General features: G+C 48.3%; 1 protein-coding gene across 1 annotated transcript in view; it reads right to left on the minus strand.

The window, feature by feature from the left end:
* The window catches only part of LOC136569476 (serine/threonine-protein kinase PAK 3-like), an 86,079-nt gene that overhangs the window by 33,827 nt on the left and 35,905 nt on the right, over nt 1–16,347 (minus strand). The window contains exons 3-4 of the mRNA XM_066569870.1: nt 3,338–3,463; nt 1,567–1,692 (exon numbers count right to left, since the gene is read on the minus strand). Of these exons, the coding sequence (XP_066425967.1) occupies nt 1,567–1,692; nt 3,338–3,463 (252 nt within the window). The remainder of the gene's footprint in view (nt 1–1,566; nt 1,693–3,337; nt 3,464–16,347) is intronic.

Below are 16,347 nucleotides of genomic sequence, written 5' to 3' on the forward strand. Positions count from 1 at the left end.
TCTTCTAAGGAAAAAATCATAACGTTTCATGGTGACAGAGGGGTTCTAAATCACAGCCACCAAATTACATGGGCCAATTCAACACCACTCTAGATGGCTATGAAGTTGATTTTCCTCCATGGCTGCCATCAGCAAGCAAGGTTGCCTCAGAAAAACGGAGCTTTTAGAGCTTGAAAGCTCTGAAATGGCAAACTAGGAAAGTGACAGCAAGGCCTTTGCTACTGCTGCTGCAGACGTAGAAAACTCAAACTGGACCACAATCCCATCCAGGGCTGCAAAAGGGCAGGAAACATTGTACAGAAGCATCATTGCTTACTGGAAAAAGAGGAAAATGAACAGGCCTTCTCGTGCTAGCAAAACAACGAGCCAACAAACCACCAGATGGAAGTGCCACCCACTCCAGTGTCTAGAGCCCTTGGATGCAATGAGTGATGAATTTTTGGTGTGAACCAGCCCTTGTGCTGAGCACTGTCATGCAGGGAATGATGGAAGTTTGCCTGAAGGTCCCTCAAGAGCCTCCCACTGTCCAGGCTAAAGCTCCCTCAGCACCTCCTCACTGGCCTTGTGCTGCACCCCCTTGCCCAGCTCCCCTGTCCTTCTGTGCACGCGCTGCAGCCCCTCAAGGACTTTCTGCTGCCCAGGGGCCCACAAGTGCACCCAGCACTGCAGCTGTGGCCACAGCGCTGCCCAGCACAGGGCCACGCTCACTGCCCTGCTCCTGCTGCCCCACTGCTGCTGACACAGGCCACCATGCCCTGGGCCTTCTTGGCCACCTGGCCACACGCTGCCTCATCCTCAGTGGCTCAAGGCCAGCAGTAAACCTGGCTCCTTTTGGCCCATGCAGCTCCCCAGCCACAAATTTGCCCATTTCACTTCAGATACAGCAGGCACCATTGTACAATGGCCTTCCTGTTCTGAGCAACACAAGACAGCAGTCAAGGACTTGCAGCTTCACCCCCACTGCAGGCTCAGAGGCACTTGCCAAAGCTGCAGACTGCACCACAATACGCATCAACAGAAACTGGCCGCTTCTGCTTTTGGCCTCACAAGAAAGCTTCGCGACACCGCACTTTGTTTCTTTGGCCACGCGGCACAGGAATGGTCCCCCACAGCTGCATGGACCACACAATCCTCCCCTTGCAGCTTATCAAAAGCCAAAAGACAGCTGGCCCAAAAGAGACTGTACAAGTGAAGAACTACTCAAGGAAAGTGCCGACCGCTTTCACAAGCCAAACACGCCTTTCCAGAAAGGGAAAACAAACAAACCAAGGCCTGGCACCTCCAGCACTCCCTCCTTTGCCCTTGGCCACAGCACTGCAGAAGCCAAGCGATAGAGCTTCCCTGAGCCAAGCAGCCAGATGCTCTCCCAGAGGCACCAGCCCTTTGCTGCCTCAACATGACAGCTCAAAGGCCAAGTTGTGCGGTCGCTAGCGGGAGGAAATCCCCAGCTCCTGGCAGGACTCCAGCACCCAGCATCCTCAGCCAGCAACAGCAAAGTGCTGCCTGCTCCAAACCTTGCAGCTCTGCCTTGCACTAAAGACAGCACCACACACAACTGGCACTTACACGTTGAGAATATGGTGGTCTGACCACTGATGGAGGCTGGCGCTCATCCACCTCAGTTTGCTCCTCTTTGGCTTCTTCTCCAGGAGCAGCGGGGGCCAGGGGAGAGGCGGCTCTTGCTTCTGTCATCTGTGGCAAGAGAGGAGCATGAGGCACAGGCCATTTCCTATCATGTAGAACCTCATTTCTTTTCAGATCTACCACAACATCTTCTAAGGAAAAAATCATAACGTTTCATGGTGACAGAGGGGTTCTAAATCACAGCCACCAAATTACATGGGCCAATTCAACACCACTCTAGATGGCTATGAAGTTGATTTTCCTCCATGGCTGCCATCAGCAAGCAAGGTTGCCTCAGAAAAACGGAGCTTTTAGAGCTTGAAAGCACTGAAATGGAAAACTAGGAAAGTGACAGCAATGCCTTTGCTACTGCTGCTGCAGACGTAGAAAACTCAAACTGGACCACAATCCCATCCAGGGCTGCAAAAGGGCAGGAAACATTGTACAGAAGCATCATTGCTTACTGGAAAAAGAGGAAAATGAACAGGCCTTCTCGTGCTAGCAAAACAACGAGCCAACAAACCACCAGATGGAAGTGCCACCCACTCCAGTGTCTAGAGCCCTTGGATGCAATGAGTGATGAATTTTTGGTGTGAACCAGCCCTTGTGCTGAGCACTGTCATGCAGGGAATGATGGAAGTTTGCCTGAAGGTCCCTCAAGAGCCTCCCACTGTCCAGGCTAAAGCTCCCTCAGCACCTCCTCACTGGCCTTGTGCTGCACCCCCTTGCCCAGCTCCCCTGTCCTTCTGTGCACGCGCTGCAGCCCCTCAAGGACTTTCTGCTGCCCAGGGGCCCACAAGTGCACCCAGCACTGCAGCTGTGGCCGCAGCGCTGCCCAGCACAGGGCCACGCTCACTGCCCTGCTCCTGCTGCCCCACTGCTGCTGACACAGGCCACCATGCCCTGGGCCTTCTTGGCCACCTGGCCACACGCTGCCTCATCTTCAGTGGCTCAAGGCCAGCAGTAAACCTGGCTCCTTTTGGCCCATGCAGCTCCCCAGCCACAAATTTGCCCATTTCACTTCAGATACAGCAGGCACCATTGTACAATGGCCTTCCTGTTCTGAGCAACACAAGACAGCAGTCAAGGACTTGCAGCTTCACCCCCACTGCAGGCTCAGAGGCACTTGCCAAAGCTGCAGACTGCACCACAATACGCATCAACAGAAACTGGCCGCTTCTGCTTTTGGCCTCACAAGAAAGCTTCGCGACACCGCACTTTGTTTCTTTGGCCACGCGGCACAGGAATGGCCCCCCACAGCTGCATGGACCACACAATCCTCCCCTTGCAGCTTATCAAAAGCCAAAAGACAGCTGGCCCAAAAGAGACTGTACAAGTGAAGAACTACTCAAGGAAAGTGCCGACCGCTTTCACAAGCCAAACACGCCTTTCCAGAAAGGGAAAACAAACAAACCAAGGCCTGGCACCTCCAGCACTCCCTCCTTTGCCCTTGGCCATAGCACTGCAGAAGCCAAGCGATAGAGCTTCCCTGAGCCAAGCAGCCAGATGCTCTCCCAGAGGCACCAGCCCTTTGCTGCCTCAACATGACAGCTCAAAGGCCAAGTTGTGCGGTCGCTAGCGGGAGGAAATCCCCAGCTCCTGGCAGGACTCCAGCACCCAGCATCCTCAGCCAGCAACAGCAAAGTGCTGCCTGCTCCAAACCTTGCAGCTCTGCCTTGCACTAAAGACAGCACCACACACAACTGGCACTTACACGTTGAGAATATGGTGGTCTGACCACTGATGGAGGCTGGCGCTCATCCACCTCAATTTGCTCCTCTTTGGCTTCTTCTCCAGGAGCAGCGGGGGCCAGGGGGGAGGCGGCTCTTGCTTCTGTCATCTGTGGCAAGAGAGGAGCATGAGGCACAGGCCATTTCCTATCATGTAGAACCTCATTTCTTTTCAGATCTACCACAACATCTTCTAAGGAAAAAATCATAACGTTTCATGGTGACAGAGGGGTTCTAAATCACAGCCACCAAATTACATGGGCCAATTCAACACCACTCTAGATGGCTATGAAGTTGATTTTCCTCCATGGCTGCCATCAGCAAGCAAGGTTGCCTCAGAAAAACGGAGCTTTTAGAGCTTGAAAGCACTGAAATGGAAAACTAGGAAAGTGACAGCAATGCCTTTGCTACTGCTGCTGCAGACGTAGAAAACTCAAACTGGACCACAATCCCATCCAGGGCTGCAAAAGGGCAGGAAACATTGTACAGAAGCATCATTGCTTACTGGAAAAAGAGGAAAATGAACAGGCCTTCTCGTGCTAGCAAAACAACGAGCCAACAAACCACCAGATGGAAGTGCCACCCACTCCAGTGTCTAGAGCCCTTGGATGCAATGAGTGATGAATTTTTGGTGTGAACCAGCCCTTGTGCTGAGCACTGTCATGCAGGGAATGATGGAAGTTTGCCTGAAGGTCCCTCAAGAGCCTCCCACTGTCCAGGCTAAAGCTCCCTCAGCACCTCCTCACTGGCCTTGTGCTGCACCCCCTTGCCCAGCTCCCCTGTCCTTCTGTGCACGCGCTGCAGCCCCTCAAGGACTTTCTGCTGCCCAGGGGCCCACAAGTGCACCCAGCACTGCAGCTGTGGCCGCAGCGCTGCCCAGCACAGGGCCACGCTCACTGCCCTGCTCCTGCTGCCCCACTGCTGCTGACACAGGCCACCATGCCCTGGGCCTTCTTGGCCACCTGGCCACATGCTGCCTCATCTTCAGTGGCTCAAGGCCAGCAGCAACCCTGGCGCCTTTTGGCCCATGCAGCTCCCCAGCCACAAAATTTCCTAAATTACTTCAAATACAGCAGGCACCATTACAAGACACCTGTTTTTTTCTACAGCTGCATCTTCTAAAGAGACAGCATTAAATTTCTTAGAGTAGAATTCCCAGTCACGCTGACTAATTGGAAATCGGCTAATTTTAGTCTATAGGAAATTGCTCTTAGTTCAGTATTCCCCTCTAGGTGCTGTTCAGGAAGTGACATTCTGTCAAACTGAGTTTATATTTCTTCAGGGCTCTGAGATGGAAAGTAGGAACTCTCCACTTTAGGCCCATGTTATTTTTGTTGAAGGCATGAAAATGGATTTTCTTTTGGCCTCCCTCTACACTCTACGGCTACTGGCCAAGCTGACAGCTGGGTCCATAATTTCTTAACACCAGGAACATGAAATCTCACTCACCTCAGGATCAACTCCACTGAATACACGCTTCAGGTGACCTGTAGTGGGCAATGGAAAATGAACCAGATGCTTTGAGAAAACTGCTTGGGCTTGTGAAACCCACAAATCAAGTCAACCCAAACAGAGATGATTTCCCATTTCACAACATCCCTCCAGGAGACATGTTTCATTCACACAGCCAGCAAGAGATCAGGACAATATTTTTGCCTGTGCCTACTCTTTGGCCTGCTTTGTCAGTAAATGACTACAAACATGATGAAGAAAATTCAAATTGTTCCTGAACACTTGCTGTTCCTCTTCTACCAAATACATAAAGCAGCTTTTTTAATCTCTCCCTTGGGTCCTTTTTTGGGTCCTTTTTTTTTTTTAAGTCAGTTGCACGCACCAAGTCTCGTTAACTTGCTGGAAACTTGTGCCCAGAAAAGCTTCCCCAAAATCCCCCTGAGCTGCAGCAGTTCTGTTGTGAAACAGCACAACAGGGTTCTGGAGCAGACTCAGTGCTTTGGAGTTTGCATTTCATTGCAAAGGGAATCTGTATTTTAGCACTCACTAAAGGATCAAGTTAGACAGTCAAATCCCTTCATGACAAAATTTTGGAAGAAAGAAGCTTTCCCTGAATTCTGGGAACAACTGCAGAGTTTTTAGAAGGCATTCCCTGAAGGTCTGCCAGGCTACATTTTCAAAGGTGTCTTGCTTGTCCGAGCAAACTGAGGAAATGACAGACTCTGCTGCCACAGACTCTCCCGTGGAGGGAACAGAAGCCCTGCAGGTTGCCTTGCAAATGCTGCCCTTGTGGCTACAGACACCCCCTTTTTAGCTGAACACCTTGACAGGAGCTTGACCAAAGCAGTGGCATCCTAATGCTCTTTCTGTTTCAAAATCAGAAGCTCAGTCACTAAGAAAGAGCAGGAAGACATTTAAAAGCCAGGTCAGGTTACACCCTAAGCTAAGCAGAAGAGGAAACATCTACTTACGTGCGAAGTGTGTAATGAAATATGCACCATAAGTAACACCATATGCGGCGAAAAGGACGGGTGCAAGTCGCTCAATCATTGTGCCCTGCAAGTCTGCAGGCTGCACTCACAGTAGAAAAAACAAGGCTCCTGTCAGTGTGCAATAGCCCACTGACAAAAGCCTTGCCCAGGAGGATTCTCCTGATCTGAGCAAGTGCTAGGGCTGCTCTGACACTCAGGCCTTCCGTGCACCAAGGCACCCTTCTGATGTCACCACGACAATGTGGCAACCATGCCCTGACATCACAAAGCAAACGCTCCATGTTGCTCTGTGAGTTTTTGCCAAGCACTAACCAACCTTCCCTACAGCAAACACAAAAGAGCCTGGGAAGTTCTCCTCTGTCACAAAGTAGCACAAATTCCCCTCGTGGGCCAAAGCCTGTTGTTCAAGGGATCCAAGAGGAACTCCAAGAGTGCACAAAGCACCTACAGCCTGTAGCCCAACTGAGCACTCAGATGGGACACAAGCAAAGGAAATCACACCAAGAAAATGGCCCAAAGCATTGCCTATCTGAGAAACAACCCTTCTTTTAACTTTTTAAAGGCTTATTAAACCTTAACAAAGGACGGAATAAGGAAAGATTGCAGCACTGGGAGTCTCCACGACTAGCAGCCACATGCTCATCTACAAAAGGGATGCTCTGCCATTCATACCCTTAGCCCCTCCCAATGTTTTGTCAGTCAACTCTTTCTCTGCTGTCCATTGGTGGAGATTACTTTCTTACATCTTGATTGGAGGTCAGGTGTTGTTCCACCCCTCCTGCTGGTCACAAGCCAGCCCTCCCCAAATGCCCTGACTACCAAGGCTATTACAAGGGGGATAAGAAAGAGGACTGTGGGAGGACATATTACAATAACAGCACTTTCCATTTGAACATAATATCTGTCCACATAATAGCTATCTCTTAATTGTGAGAGCCAACTACTACATGACTCACCTATATTGCACAGAAGCAGGAGAGAAGGCACTGTTGGCATCACAGCTGAAATACGTCCTAACATATCCCCCCACATATTTGCACATTTATTGGACATGGCCAGGACTCCTGTGGATGTACATCTCTGCCTTTCTTCCCCTTTGGAAGCAGTCAAACTGGCAACTCGTGGGGAAACCAAGGCCTTTGTGGGGGCTGCATTGCTCTGCACACACCCAGGCTATGCATGGCACAGAGCTTTGGTGCCTGAAAAGGTCAACCAGAGGAAAACAGCTGAAAACTATTTCATTTTGACCTTTCTCACCTGCTAACAGAACTTGCCAAAATGAAAGTTACCAAGCGGGGCCTGATCCCTGCTGCCAGCTGAGCGTTAGAAAGGAGGCATCACTTTATTTCAGTGCTGGGTGCATAGGGAATCACTTCCCTAAGGCCTGCACAGCCAGCAATCTCACCTACCAGTTTATATGCATGGAACTAAGACATGTTCAATACTTTGCTGAAACTCACAGGCTAAACATTACCCCAGATTTATTGATATATTTCAATCACTTCTCAGAATTTATTGGCATCAGGGTAGAAGTGTCCTGTAGGTCCCTGGTGGTCGCTGCCACAGGTTCAGGAGGAGACCCATGCACAAAAGAACCTAAAACACAACTGAGCTTTCAAAGCAAATTTATTCCATTAGTTGCAGTAGCAAATAATACATACCAACCCCTGGATTCCCAAAAATCCACTGAGCAGAAGAAGGAGATATGGAGCGTGGTGCTCGGCAGCAGGGGAAGGTAGGCAGTGCACTTCCAGGACATCCCCTGGATCAAAACAGTGTGCATCTCATCCTTCTCACCCTTCCAGCTCAGAACCAGGCCTTGTATCTCCTGCTCAGGAGTGCCATTTTCCCAGTTACGGCATCAGCTCACACATGGCTGGCTGTGAGATGATGGCTCAGGATGACTCCATGACTCCCTGCCACCAAGGGCTCCATTATGCACTGTTTCCCTTTCAAAGCTTGACTGCTCACTGATTGACCAATAGATTGTTTCTCTTTCAAGGGTCAAGGTCCCACCTGTTAAACAAGACACTTTTCTTCATTGTCTTGTCAACCTGCTCAAACATGGATCAAACATGGCAGGGCCTGGGACACGACTCCGGTTCCTGACACAGTCATTTGGGAAATAATCCCATTGCTCAAACTCTCCTTTGGTGGCCAAGAGCCTCCTAAAAACACTTTCTTCCCTTTGAATGCATTCCAGCTGCCTTCTTAGCAGGACCACTCTCCTTATTCTCAAGGCCAAGATAGCCACTTGCACACAGTAAGCACTGCAGTGGGGGAATACAGGTTCAGCACTTCCGTTAAAGCTAAAGGAATTCACAAGACTAAGCCGTGTTTGTTACACTTAACACCTCTCCTTCCTATTCTGGGAATCAAACACAAGCGTTTCATCAATACACCCTGCAAGTGCTCCTGCTGAGTGAAGCCACATTGCTGTGTCAATAAAGCAGGTGGGACTGAGTTTCTTCATGCAGGGAAAGCCAATTCTTTATTCACATAACTCATTTTTATATTGTTTTCACAGACCTCGTGTTCAACTCCAACTGGCTGGTAGTTTCCTTGCCACACAATTTATTGTTTAGAAGGTGTATTAGTGTGTACATGCTAAGACTCTCTCTTTTTAAGACACGCTCTTACTCAGGTGATTACATTTTTATTTCGTAGACACTCATGGGACTTGTTTATTCCAGATGCAAACGGTTTTCTTAGCACAATAGCTTGTTGTGCTAACTGCACTCATGACTATTCCCATGGGAAGTTACCTGGCTGCACGTAGTAGACCTAACAGGCGAGCTGGGAATTTCCCATAGCAAGGCCTGATTTTATAAGGACTTTCTTTTCTAATAACCCTACCTGTGTGCAACACATTATGACTTTCTTTCAGAAATTAATGAAGAAAACACAAATTGCCTACTGAAAGGCTTCTGCCCCCTTCCAAATCAATTCACTCCTCAAGCACAAGCCTCAGGCACATCCCTGACTGCCTCTCTCCCAGCAGCTCAGAGCTGCACTGCACAGCGCTTGCTGTGTGCCAGAGAGCACCAAGCAGGCTGGCCTGGTGGGCCTGAATATTTCTGCCAAACACTCTGCACCTCACACCTTTGCTCTGGCTGAGTGCAGAACTGCAGGATTGCAGCTGCTTCCTGCCAGAGCTGCATGAGGCACTGGCTCCTGCAGATGTGCCCTGCCAAGCTGTCCCTGCCTCACGCTGGCCTCACTTCCCCTGGCAGAAGTGCCGGGCCTGAAGGAGGCTGCCCTGTGCTCCAGCCTGCCGAGCAGCCCGGCTCCCTGCCCCGGTGCCCAGAGTGCTGCACACACTGCTGACCTTGGCCAGGAGTTGCAGGGCAGCCGGCAGAAGAGGAGGAATCCTCAGCCAGCCCAGCGGCCCTCGGCTGCCCTTGGCCTTTCTCTGCTCCTGGGCACGCTCCAGACGGCCAATGCCTCCAGGCTGGGCTGTGCTCAGTGTTATAAATAAAAAATTTGAAAATTTTTTTTGGGAAAAAGAAAAAGAGTTGCAAAACCAGTTGGACCGGTTGCCAGCCAAGGTGAAGTTCTACCTATTTGGTATTGTAATCACGGGTCCTTTTAGTTAATTGCTCCTTTTGTATAGGAAAGACCCTGCCTGAGGCTAATTTGATAGTTCTATTCCCCAGACAGTGAGGGGAGGGGACATGGGAGGGAGGCATCAGAGAGAATGCAAAATTAACCACCAGGACCAGCATGCCATGGGAGGCTACCCCCACCAAACTTACCAAAAAGGCCCCAAAAACAATGAGCCAATACAGAATTAAGAGATTAGTGTGATGTCTGGACCTAAGGAACAGAGTACCGAGCCTGCAGAGATGCTGAAAACCTTTATTGCCCCTTGCCCTAAGCAGAAGACTTCAACTGAGATCAAGACCCTGGATGGCAAATCTAAAAGTGGGGAAAGATGGGGTACGCCCACTGCTCTCATGAGGGTGAGACGCCCAGCTCTGGCCTTTAGGGGACAAAGCTGCACATTCCTCCTCCTCCTCCGAGGTACCCTGGGAGTGGCGACGGCAAACCACGGACCTGTCGAGCTTCCCAACCTTGAGCTGATCACTTTTAATAAATGCATTAAAAGGAGAGAAAGTCTCCTGCCCTGTTTATTTCAGCTGGGGCCTCGTCCGGGATAGCCATGCCCAAAGAGGACACCAGGACTGGCCATCTTGGACCTCCCGGACAGCTGGCTATCAGGAGCAGAGAGATCGGCTCAGGACCAGTGACGCAGAGGAGCACCGGACTGGTGAGAAATCCGGCGGCGGGAGTAGGAGGCGAGTGAGTGGAGAGTGAGTGAGACGAGAGCGGGCAGCTCGGACCCTCGCCCTCAGTGTGGAGCCCTCAGTGCCGCGGTTGCGAACCCCCACGAGCGGGCCGGCCGGGAACAGAGGGAAGCGAGTGGAATAAGCGTGAGTGAGTCGTCTCCTAAGGGGCAGAGAGGGCCCCCCCTCTGGGCGTGAGGAGGAAATAGTGTATGAGTGGCACGCACCCCAAAAGTCCTGGCAGAGGGAAGTCAGGCAGATTGCAAGTCCCAAGAAGGATTCGGGCAAGCTCACAAGCCCTGCAGGCAAATCAAGTCCTGACAAAGGGGTCAGGCACAAATCCCAGTGAAGGAAGCTGGGGTTGGTTTTTAAGTCCTGATATGGTGAGGCCTAACATTTGGAAGGTTAGGCAAACTAGAAATCAGGCAGCTGTTTTTCCTGACAGAGGGGAGTCAGGCACGACTCGGGCTCTTATGCCAGGGTTTCGTGTTTTTAAGTCCTGATAGATATAAGACCTGACATTGGTAAAGCTGGGCAATCAAGAGATCAGACAGTTGTTTCAGTGTAAAGTCCTGAGCGTCAGGCAAATATATTTTTCATGAGACTACCTGTCAGTAGAGGCACCTTTGGGATTTTTTCTGTTGAGACCCGAAAAATGGGAGAGTGTAATAGTAAGAAGACAGGCAAGAGATTGAGGAATATACCTTCCAATAGTCTCTTAGGGGAACTGTTAGAGAAATGGGATTCTGTAGAGGCCACAGAGGGATTAGATAAGGTGAAGATGATCCACTACTCTGTACAAGTCTGGCCAGAATTAGAGGTACCAGGAGGATGGCCTTGATGTGGGACAAGGGACAAGTGGATGTGTCAACAACTGAGTCATTATCTGACAGCTGGGGAGGATACCGATCCTGAGCAATTATTGTATGTAGCTTGCTGGTTAAAGAGTGCTACTGGGGATGAAGGTGTGCGAATTTGTAAGGTGCAGAAGAAGAAAGAGGGGAATGAAGGAGGGGATGCTAGAATTGGAAAAAAATGGGACCCCCTGGATTATTTGCCTCCTGCTGCCCCTCCACCTTTTAATCCTCTTCCTCAGGCACCTGAAATGGCAGATCCGGTTCTTCCCCCGGCTGCCATCTCACTACCGCCTTCTCAAATTCCTTCTTCTACCTCTTTGGCTTCCCCTATGGTATCTCCCAGTATCTCCCCTAGTAACCACTCTCTCACCACCCCCTTCGGCTCCTCCAGTTCCTTCTGCACCACTACCAGTGCCTACTCCACCTGCTGCATTCTCCACCCCTTCTCCAGCTCCACTTAATATGTACTCAAGCTCTTCTCCCCCTCCTGTTGCTGTCCCTTTACCTCCTCCTAGTTGGGACACAAATGCCTCCTTGCCTGCTAAACAGTTACCACCAAATACACCTGCTGATCTGCAGAAAGTTTAGGGTAATCCTCATATCTCTCAAATGAGTAGTTTGGCGTCTGGGCCATACTGTAGTACCAGATCCAGGACCTCCAAGGCAGAGAGACTTTTTCCCCTCAGAGAAGTTCCTATGGGAGGAGTAGTGGGAGGTGTTGGCTTTGTGAATGCTCCTCTAACGGCTTCTGAGGTGAAAGGATTCAAGAAAGAGTTTGGGCATTTAGTTGAGGACCCAGCGGGCATAGTCAACCAAGTGGATCAATACTTAGGTCCAAATATCTAGACTTGGGGAGAGATAAATTCCATTCTAAAGATTTTATTTTCCCCAGAAGAGGTCCAGATGATTAGGGCGGTTGGCATAAGAATTTGGGAGAAAGACAACCCTCTGGGACCCCAGGTGCCATCAGGTGAACAAAAATTGCCACTAATGGATCCCAGCTGGAACCCTAATCAAGAGGAAGGGAGGAAGGCCATGATGGAATATAGATCTTTGATAATACGGAGGATCAAAGAGTCAGTTCCCAAAGGAACTACTACCAAATTGGCATTTGAGGGTACACAAGGGAAGGATGAAGCTCCTGCTGCTTGGCTTAATCGCCTAAAGCAGAATTTCCAACTGTACTCTAAAATAGACCCAGACACCAGAGAAGGTCAAGTGCTACTAAAGGTCCAGTTTGTTACCAAATCTTGGCCTGATATAGGGAGAAAACTGGAAAAGACTGAAGATTGGCAAGAGAAGGACATTAATGAGTTATTAAGAGAAGCATTGAGGGTGTATTTAAGGAAGGAAGAAGAAAAAGCAAAGGCCAAGGCTAGGATCATGGTTGCAGTAGCCAGAGAAAGTGTGGGGTGGGCAGGTCCCCCACCAGGAGGAGGCAAGGATAGGCCTCTTGTACTGTCAGGCACAAGAGGGATGGAGAGACCTCAAGTCCCTTTGAGTGAACAACACTGCTATTATTGTGGAGAAACGGCTAAGTGGAAGGATATCCAATAGCACCAGGACTGGCCAGTAACACCTCAACTTGTAATAAGTGATGTGAAAGTAAAAAGTACCTTACTGTTGTCTTATTGTGTGTGTAAGAGTGAGTCACAAACAAAACCAGGCTAGTGTTCCCCAGGCAGGTGGGGCTTTAGCTGAAGGGTGTGTGTGACCTGCACACCAGGCTACTGTTCCACAGGCAGGTGGGGCTTTAGCTGAAGGGTGTGTGTGACCTGCACACCAGGCCAGTGTTCCCCAGATGTGTGAGGGGGCCATAGCTGAAGAGCGTGAGTGACACACAGACAGCCTCACAGGGGAACGAGCACCGGAGGCAACCCCATGTCAGAGCCCTTCCAAGAGGCCCAGAGATCCTGAGACCTAGAGGCCAATGCCAAGGTGAGGCAGAGGCCACAGAGATTTACTAGCAATAAGGATCCACTTTGTGTCTTGAGGGTGTGAAGGAATGTGTGAAAGTGAATGAGAAATAAAAGAGAGTGAATGTAGACAAATTAAAGTATAGGTAATGTAGATTGTGCATTATAAGTTTTACCACATCTCCTTGGAAGGAGGTGTATCGTGTTGAAAAATAGTGTGAGAAAAAATTTGTTTTAAGTGTAGGGGGTTGAAAGAAAAGTAGTATTTAAGCTGTCAGTGAAAGTAAGAAACAGAGGCAAGAGATGAATAGATAAGATCTTGAAAATAGAACAGAAAACCAGTAAGTTAAATACACAGAAAAACAGGAGAATAAAAGCACTTTTGGAGTTAAGTTAGCTAACAGAAATACAACTCCCTGCAAAATACAGAGTATGCAGAAGTTGATGAGAGAAACATGCAAGCTATAGAAAAAGAGAAATTAATCAACTGTACATAACATTAACCGAAGAAACTGAGTTTTGATAGAATCATAAAATAGCAGAGCATTAATGCCTATATTTGAAAGCCTGTTTCAGATACTCCTCACTGCTAATTCAACTGTGCAAACCAAAGGAAAAAAGTTGAACCCACATCACCAGATTCCACATCACTCTCACCCCCTGGCATTGGACCAGGATTCAACATCAGTTTGTCCCTCTGGCATTGGACCGGACTCCATCCCATTCTCCCTCTGGCATTGGGCCAGACTCAACATCAGTTTTTCCCTCTGGCATTGGGCCAGAGTTCACACCACTCTCACCTCTGGGACTGGACAAGAGTCAACCACATCACAAGTTAATTCACCTGAGTACACCGTTATAAAAGGACCAAAAGACTTAAAGTTGACTCTCAGAAGGAAGAGTCAAAAGACTGAACTATATAGGAAAGGGGTTTGGTATCAGAACCATAACATAGCTTAAAATGTTTCAAGACAGTTCTGTGTGTAAAATAAATTTGTAAAAAGTTTAAGACTGTAAATAAGTAATTCTGGTTAAGTTCCCCCAATTTGGTTCAAAATTAATCCAAGTTAATCCTCTACAGAGCACTCCCCTAAGAGAAACCAAAATTAGTAGAGAACAGACCAAGAGAAGCAGGTAGAAGGGACTCTAAAGAGCTTGTAAGATTCTTCTCAGTAAAATTCCCCAAGAGGCCAGGCCGGGTGGGCAGGCTGTGCAAGATGACCCATACCGGACTCTTGGGAAGGGTAGTAATGATGGCTCTAATTGCTGGTGGTGCTCTGGGGAGCCCAGGAGAGCCGTGCAGTAAGTGCTACCAACCCCTCTATGAGGAGGAAAAAGGGAGCTCCTTGTCTAGAGTCCACCTCAATTCTAAGCCTAATTGTGTTAACCTCTCCCAATTGGTCCTTTATCAAGAAGATAAGAGAATGTATGGGATAGCCCAGAATACTGCCACTTTTAGGCAGCCACTCCTGGGAGAGTGCCCTATAGGAGAAGCCTGGTTGTGCTTTGAATGTGATGCTGCTGAAGCAAGCTCAGTAGATCTAGTCAAAAGAAAAGAAATGGTAAAAACAGTAAGAAAGGTGGTTTGTAACAAGTATTTAGCAGTAAAGAATTTGGCTACCCGGTGGATCCCAAGAGATCCAAATAAATTAGAGTCTGTTGAGAAAAGAAAAGAAAGAGACAAGTGTACCCACCATGAAGTATATGAATGTTATGAGTGTACTGAAAAAGGGATCAACCCCTTTTGGAAAATGAAAGAACTGTGTAGATATTGGGAATGCCCAACAGAAACTAATAACACATTTCAAGAGAGCCTTAAACACCTGGTTTTGATCTCTAGTACTACAGCATACACTAAATTGTCAAGAGACTGGTCTGGCAGCTGCACTGCTAGAATGATAAAACCAAGAAACTGGATCAAGTTTAGGAGTTGCTATACACAATGATTTAAGAGAAACCAAACAGAAAAAGCAAAGTGCAATAGAAATTGAGAGAATCCAAAATTGTAAGGACCAAGTTCAGACCCCAATATCTATGTTAAACAGAATCATCAGACTCCAAGCAGTATTAGAGAGAAAGAATGCAATCATTAGAAACATCTCAAATGAAATAAAAAAACTAGCATGTATAAATAACCAAGAACAAACTCCTACACTTGATTCCAGTTGGTAAGATAACCTATAGATTTAAAAAAAAAAATGTATGGGAAAAAGTTGTTTTCCTCACTGTGTGTATACTTGGAAGATTGCTCTTTTTACTATGCTTATTTCCCTGTTTCATTAAAATAATAGTATTGGCCCTACAGACCAAGCTAAAAATCTCAAAAAATTCTAACCTGAAAAAGAAAACCAAGAAAAGTAACCAAGTTGAATAACCATGATTACCAGAGTGCTCAAGAAATTTATTTAAAAAAAATTAAAGAAATATGAAGCTCATGAGTCAAGAATTGCAAGTTGATGTGAGCTTAAGTTTAAGCTGGATCAAAGAAAAAGAGGAGGGACTGTTATAAACAAAAATCTGCCAATTTCTTTTGGGAAGAAAAGAGTTACAAAACCAGTCAGACTAGTTGTTGCCAAGGTGGAATTGTACCTGTTTTGTTATTGTAATCACGGGTTGTTGTAACTAATTGCTCCTTTTGTACTGGTAAAGCCCTGCCTGGGGCTAAACTGTACTTCTGCCCAGGCAGTGAGGGGAGGACAGGTGGGGGGGGGGGGGCATCAGAGAGAATGCAACATAGCCTCGAGACCAGCATGCCATGGGAACCTCATCAAACTTACCAAAAAGACCCCCAAAACAATGAGCCAATACAGAATTAGGAAATTAGAGTGGTGTCTAGACATGAGGAACAGAGTGCTGAGCCTGCAGAGATGCTGAGAACCTTTGTTGCCCCTCACCCTGAGCGGAACTCATCTGAAACCAAGACCCCAAGTAGGACTCACTGGAGAGTTGCAAACTTGGGGTTACGCCCTATGGCTCTTGTGAGGATGGGACCCTCAGCTCTGCCCCCAGTGGACAAAGCTGCACATCCCTTCTCCTTCGAGGCACCCTGGGAGAGACCTGTCGAGCTTCCCTTTTTTTAGCTGATCACCTTTATAAAAGGCATTAAAAGGAGAAAAAGTCTCCCGCCCTGTTTATTTCAGCTTCCTTTCTTGGCCCTGTCCCTTTGGTCTTGCCCTCAGTTTTTATGTGTTCTTTGTTCCTGAGAGGAAATTTCCCATCCCTGGGAAATTTCCCATCCCAGGGTTCCCACACTGCCAAGGTGGGAACATGCTGCTGAAGTGCTGCCTTGGTGGGATGGAAGCTCAGCTGCAGCAGAGATTTGTGAGAGCTTCATTTGAAGGCTCTGCTAATTAAATCCCATCAAGGAATGGCCCTGCTCCTGGCAGGGAAGAGTTTCCCAATTACCAGGCCCAATAGAGGCCAAGGAAATTAATCTAGTCTCAGTGGAGCAACTCCTTAGGTACCTGGGATCTTCCTGAGCCAGGCCAAGA

The sequence above is a fragment of the Molothrus aeneus genome, assembly GCF_037042795.1.
Source record: "Molothrus aeneus isolate 106 chromosome Z unlocalized genomic scaffold, BPBGC_Maene_1.0 scaffold_33, whole genome shotgun sequence".
Lineage (NCBI taxonomy): Eukaryota > Metazoa > Chordata > Aves > Passeriformes > Icteridae > Molothrus > Molothrus aeneus.